Source organism: Amblyraja radiata, chromosome 39, assembly GCF_010909765.2.
Source record: "Amblyraja radiata isolate CabotCenter1 chromosome 39, sAmbRad1.1.pri, whole genome shotgun sequence".
Lineage (NCBI taxonomy): Eukaryota > Metazoa > Chordata > Chondrichthyes > Rajiformes > Rajidae > Amblyraja > Amblyraja radiata.
The window spans coordinates 3,565,726-3,572,713 of NC_045994.1; the positions used below are offsets into that span (position 1 = coordinate 3,565,726).

Genomic DNA, 6,988 nt, shown 5'->3' on the forward strand with positions numbered 1-6,988 from the left:
TTCTTGCCATAGAGGGAGTACAGAGAAGGTTCACCAGACTGATTCCTGGGATGGCAGGACTTTCATATGAAGAAAGACTGGATAGACTCGGCTTGTACTCGCTAGAATTTAGAAGATTGAGGGGGGATCATATAGAAACTTACAAAATTCTTAAGGGGTTGGACAGGCTAGATGCAGGAAGATTGTTCCCGATGTTGGGGAAGTCCAGAACAAGGGGTCACAGTTTAAGGATAAAGGGGAAATCTTTTAGGACTGAGATGAGAAAAACATTTTTTACACAGAGTGGTGAATCTCTGGAATTCTCTGCCACAGAATGTAGTTGAGGCCAGTTCATTGACTATATTTAAGAGGGAGTTAGATGTGGCCCTTGTGGTTAAAGGGATCAGGGGGTATGAAGAGAAAGCAGGTACAGGATACTGAGTTGGATGATCAGCCATGATCATATTAGTTTAGATTAGATTATTTAATGACCACACAGTCAAGCTGGTGGAATTCAGGTTCAGTACAGGATGTTACAAGGTAGGCTGATTCCCGTCAAACATAACATAAAACACAACATCATACAATATACAGTACATGCAAGGGGAGGATATGTGCTGTTGTCATAGTGTGTTCAGAATTCGGATTGCGTGTGGGTAAGAACTGTTTTTAAATCGAGATGTCTTGGCGGGCAGTGAGCTGTAGCGCCTTCCTGATGGCAGCAGGTGGAAGATGTGGTGAGCTGGGTGGGAGGGATCAGAGATGATTTTCTTCACCCTTGACACGGACCGTTTGTGATGGAGTGATTCTATTGATGGAAGGGGAGGGCAGTGCAGGCTCGAAGGGCCGAATGGCCTGCTCCTGCACCTATTTTCTATGTTTCTATGTTTCAAGCTCCGCTATGGGATCTTTGGTGCGGAGACGGAAGCCGATTACGGAAATGGGGCCGAATATTACCCATGAATCTGCCCATGACCGTACTACATCTTTTTCGTCGAGTGGACTATCTTGCTCGCTATAGGATCTTTGCTGTTGTCTCCTTTTCTCCTCACCTTTGCCACTTACCCTTCCACTAATCATAGGTTATACAGGCATGTATGGGCAAGGGCTGATTAGGGATAGTCAGCATGGTTTTGTACGTGGACGGTCGTGTCTCACATATCTGATTGATTTTTTTGAAGACATGACCAAAAAGGTTGATGAGGGCAGAGCTGCAGATGTTGTGTACATGAACTTTAGTAAGGCATTCAACAAGGTTCTGCATGGTAGACTACTCTGGAAGGTTAGATTGCATGGGATCCAAGGAGAGATAGCTGAATGTTTCGCAAATTGGCTCCATGGAAGGAAGCAGAGGGTGATGGTGGAAGGTTGCTTCTCGGACTGGAGGCCTGTGACTAGTGGTGTGCCTCAGGGTTCGGTGCTGGGCCTGTTATGTTTATCATCCACATCAGTGAATTGGATGAAAAGCTTCAGGGCAAGATTTGCAAGTTTGCTGATGATACAAAAGTTAGTGGGTTCGCAGATAGTGAAGATGGTTGTGAAAGATTGCAGCAGGATCTGGATCTGAACCTGGGATTTCTGCCTTGGAAGGCAGGCAGTTTGATTAATTTAATTTGAAAACAGCACCTGCCGCATCTCAAGGATTAGTAATTTTGTGTTTCCCGACAGGGCCTTCTCTTGGAGGTGCTATTGTCAAAACGATCGGATTCCAATGGGTGATGTTCATCATCGGGGCCATCAACATTTGCTATTCTCCACTCTGTTTCATCCTAAGGAACCCACCCGTCAATGAAGAGAAAATGGTAAACAATGTTAAAAGGCCTTTGGCTTACGGTGATGGATGGGGTCAGGGATGGAGACTGGGGTCAGTCTGCAGTGGGGTGGGGTGGGGAGAGTGACGGGTGAGGGATGGGGTGATGAGAGGGTGGGGCGCTGAGCATTGGGAGGGGAGAGCAGCCGGGTGGTGAGAGGTGAGATGGTGAGGGATAAGATGGTGAGGAGCGGGCTGGTGAGGGATGTTGGGGAGGGGGTGAGGTGGTGAAGAGAGGGAGGGTAGAGGAGTGGGGTAGTGATGAGGTGGTGAGGAGTGTGGTGCTGGGGTATGGGAGGGGAGGGAAGGGGAGTGAGGGGATGAGGAGTGGTGGTGAGGAGTGAGGGGGTGAGGAGTTGGCCGGTGAGGAGTGAGGGGTGAGGGGTGAGGGTTGTGAGGAGTGAGAACAAGGGATGAGGAATGGGGTGACAAGTGCATTCACTCTACAGTAGGTAGGGTGAATGCACAGAGTTTATTTCCCAGGGTAGAGGAATCAAGAAACAGCGGACATCGGTTTAAGGTGAGACGGGAAGGCAGGTTTTTCACTCAGAGGGTGCTGGATACAGGGAATGAGCTGCCAGAGGAAGTAGTTGAGGCAGGCACTATAATAAGATTTAAGACACATGAGCAGGTACATGGATAGGACAGATCTAGAAGGATATAGTCCAAACGCAGAAGGGCCTGTGACCATGCTCGATGACTATGACTCTAAATGTGTGTGAATTGGACTGTGTAGGTATCAACATTGTAGAGGCCCATCCATTTCCAGTCTATTGCCAAGGAATCCAATGAATTCATTGTCTCCTTTTACTTAATGTTCACAACCCTTCTCTCAATCCCAGTGCATAATCTACTGGAAGAGGGGCAGCACGGTGGCGCAGCGGTAGAGTTGCTGCCTTACAGCGCCACAGACCCGGGTTTGATCCTGACTACGGGTGCTGTCTATACGGAGTTTGTACTTTCTCCACATGACTGTGTGGGTTTTCTCTGGGAGGTCTGGTTACTAAAACATCTATCAGATCTCTCCTCAACCTCTGGCATTCTACAAGAAAAAATATATCCACCTCTCCTTATAGCAAATACACTCTAATCCAGGTAGTTTAGTTCAGAGATTCAGTGTGGAAACAAACCCTTCGGCCCACTGAGTCCATGCTGACCAGTGATCCCCGCACACTAACGCTATCATTCACACTAGGGGCAATTTTACATTTATACCAAGCCGATTGACCAATGTACGTCTTTGGAGTGTGGGAGAAAACCGAAGCTCCCGGAGAAATCCCACGCGGTCACAGGGAGAACGGACAAACTTCGTACAGACAGCGCCCATGGTCGGCATCGAACCTGGGTCTCCAGCAGTAACTCAACCGCTGCGCCACCGTGCCGCCGTATGTAAAATTTTGAGAGGCATAGATAGGGTAGACCCCTTTTCCCTGACTGAAGGCCTGTTTCCATGCTGTCTGACTCTATGCCTAATATCTACTTAAATACTAATCATTTTGCTTTTATTTATAGATGATTTTGAACCAGGACCATACAGCCAATTGTTACACTTCCGAGAGGTTCGGTCAAGATATTCCGATGGCAGGAGGCACTAAATAAAGTCAGTGCGATGGTGGTCAGAAAAAGTCTTGTAACCCTATTCGGCCAATAAATTGAAGCCATCATTTAGTTCGGTGTCAAATGACCAGTATGTGTGACCAAACGCAGCGTGGAGACACAGGACTGCTGTATTTGAAACAACAGTGAAACATCAGAGTGCATAAGAACACCACAGGCCGTTTGGTACAACCCTTTCTTCCTCCCCCCTCCCTCCCCAATCCCCTGCATCCAAATCTCTTAACATATCCTTCTATTCCTTCCTCTTGTGTTTGTTTATCCAGCTTTCATTAAATAGCCTTCATATATTCACCGGATCTGCCCTTGTGATAGTGAATTCCATATTTCTAAAACTCATGATGCATGGCAGCTTTTCCTATATTTTTAATTTATTTCATATTTGTAACTATCATAATTATGGACTGTAGTTTCACAATCTACAAGGTGAAGACCCCTTCTCTTGTCTATCTTTTTAAATGTTCTAATTATTTAAAGGTCGTATTGCCTTCAAGAGATTCAAGTGTTTGTCATCATATGCATCAGATGTGAACTGGAACAATGAAATTCTTATTTTACACTCCATGAATCACCATCCTTCTAATCAAGATTTGATATGTTTACATAATTGCTTTTTAAATATCTCTCCATAAATGAACTGCAGAGTCTTGTTTGCCTTTTATATCCTGATTAACTTGTCTCAATTACATTTGTGTTCGACAAGTTAATTAATTTTTAGTTTAGTTTAGAGAGACAGCGCAGAAACAGGCCCTTCGGCCCATCGAGTCTGCGCCGACCAGCGATCCCCACACACTAACACTATCCAACACGCACTAAGGGCAATTTACAATTTTACCGAAGTCAATTAACCTACAAACCTGTATATCTTTCAAGTCTGGGAGGAAACCGGACCTCCGAGAAAACCCATACAGGTCACGGGGAGAACGTACAAACTCCATTCAAACAGCACCCATGGTCAGGATCGAACCTGGGTCTCTGGCGCTGTAAGGCAGTAACTCTACCGTTGTGCCACTGTGCTGCCCAGAATGTCTTTTTCAGTATTTACTATATACTCCAATGTGCCACCTTCTGAGCCCACGTTTTGAACAATAACTTTCTTGTTAATTTCTGTGCATCAACCGTTCCCACCGTTTCTTGTGAGCGCCCGGCATTAACTCCTAATCTTTGTTTTGCAGCCAGCTGCCCAACTATTCTGCTATTTGCACCACATAATATTTTTTCAACAACCCTTTTGAAAATAAAAATATATTGCATCTTCTACTATTTCAAATCTATCGACCATGACATAGGAGCAGAATTAGGCCATTCAGCCCATCGAGTCTGCTCCACCATTTTGATCACGGATGATCTATTTTTCCTTCTCAACCCCATTCTACTGACTTCTCCCCATGACATTTGATGCCCTTACTAAGCAAGAACCTATCAATCTCCACTTAAAAAACACCCAATGACTTAACCGGCCATGGCAATGAATTCCACGGATTCACCACGTTCTGGCTAAAGTGATTCCTCCTCATCTCCATTTTGAAATCTTGCAACCAACTTTTATTTGACTTTAGCTGGTGTTGTACTACATAGAACATAGAACAGTACAGCACAGAAACAGGCCCTTCAGCCCACAACGTCTGCGCTGAACATGATGCCAAGATGAACCAATTTCCTCAGCCTATACTTCTTCTGTCGTGTGGCGTGCACAGCCTAAAGTTGTTGGGACAACTTGTTATATTTGATCTTCCGTTTGTGCACGTCGAGTTGATTGCATTAGTCGAAACAGGGAGGACCACGTGAAGGTTGCAATGTTCCACCCCCCTCAGCCTAGACATGAATGAATGAATGAATGTATACTTTATTATCACATGTAAGAAGTCACAGTGAAATTCTTTGCTACTCAAGTTGCCTCATAGAGAGCGTATACAAAGTTACAAAGTACCCCCGCATTAAGTCCCCCTTTGTTCTCCCCCCTCCCCCCTCCTGCACAGCAGTCCCCCCTCGCCTGGTCCTCCATTGATCCATATCACTCCATATCCTCCATATCCATGTACCTATCTAAAAGCCTCTAAAACGTCACAATTCTATCTGCATCCACCACTACCCCTGCCAGCACATTCCAGACACCCACCACACTCTGTGTAAAAAAACTTGCCCCACATTACTCCTTTAAACTTTTCCCCTATCAACTTCAAGCTATGCCCTCTAGACTTTGGCATCCAGTCTGGGAGCAGAGTTCTCACTGTCTACTTTGTCTATGCCTCCCACAATTTTGTAAACTTCTATCGGGTCTTCCCTCAACTTCTGACACTCCGGAGAGAACAATCCAAGTTTGTCCAACCATGTACTAATATCCTGTAATCCAGACAGCATCCTGGTGAACGTGGTCTGTATTCTCTCCAAAGCCTCCACTACCTTCCTGTAATGGGACGACCAGAACTGCACACAATACTCGAAACATGACTTCCTGACTTTCATACTCATATCATATACTCAATGCCCCAACCGATGAAGGCAAGCGTACCATGCTTCATTGGTTAGAGTTTTAGTCTTTGGTTAAAAGTCACAGTACCTGATCATGGTGGATCCACCCTGCCAACAAGCACACTGGTTAATGGTTCAATCGTGGTTCAATGGGTTATTGTCACATTCACTGAGGTACAGTGAAATTCTTTATTGCATACAGTTCATCAAACGTATTACCACAATTAAGCAGAATCTTGGATCAAGTATGTTTATAGGAATAGTACACTGAGTACAAGAGTCGCTAGGTTTTGTCGCCATTTTCAAGTCCAAGTTGTTGTAAGTGCAGAGTTTCTTAACCTGACTACAAAGGCCTGTTGTCTTGGCAGTGTTGCAGTGTCGGCCTGGCCAAGTGAAGCTGTTGGTGTCCTTCACTGCAGCTCCACTGCTCCGTGCTACTGCAGGCCAATAAACAATAGACAATGGATGCAGGAGTAGGCCATTCGGCCCTTCGAGCCAGCACCACCATTCAATGTGATCATGGCTGATCATCCCCAATCAGTACCCAGTTCCTGCCTTCTCCTGTGCCTCCTCCATGGCCAGAGTGAGCACCACCGGAAATTGGAGGAGCAGCACCTCATATTCCGCTTGGGCAGTCTGCACCCTAGTGGCATAAACATTGAATTCTCCAATTTCCGGTAGCCCTTGCTGTCTCCTCCCCTTCTCAGCTCTCCCTCAGCCCTCGGGCTCCTCCTCTTCCTTTTTCCTTCCCCCCCCCCCCCCCCACATCAGTCTGAAGAAGGGTATCGGCCCGAAACGGTGTCTATTTCCTTCGTTCCATTGAAGTTGCCGCACCCGCTGAGTTTCTCCAACACTTTTGTCTTCCCCCCATATCCCCTGACCGTTATTTTTAAGAGCCCTGTCTAGCTCTCTCTTGAAAGCATCCAGAGAACCTGCCTCCACCGCCCTCTGAGGCAGAGAATTCCACTCTGAGGCAGAGAATTCCACAATTCCAGGTTGCATCTGGTCCGCGCACTTGGTGTCCTGGTCTCCTGGTTCCAGATGACCCCAGATTGTTGCAGGGCCTCTTGCGGCCCACTCTGCCATCACCTCAGTCTGGATCCACACATTGTC

At 46.3% G+C, this 6,988-nt stretch overlaps 1 protein-coding gene across 1 annotated transcript in view; it reads left to right on the forward strand.

Annotated features, from left to right (window-relative positions):
• The window catches only part of LOC116967250 (synaptic vesicular amine transporter-like), a 41,980-nt gene extending 38,544 nt beyond the window's left edge, over nucleotides 1–3,436 (forward strand). Inside the window, exons 15-16 of the mRNA XM_033013712.1 lie at nucleotides 1,648–1,781; nucleotides 3,302–3,436. Coding sequence (XP_032869603.1) covers nucleotides 1,648–1,781; nucleotides 3,302–3,388 — 221 coding nt within the window. The 3' untranslated portion in view covers nucleotides 3,389–3,436. The remainder of the gene's footprint in view (nucleotides 1–1,647; nucleotides 1,782–3,301) is intronic.
• Nucleotides 3,437–6,988: the final 3,552 nt, after the last annotated feature.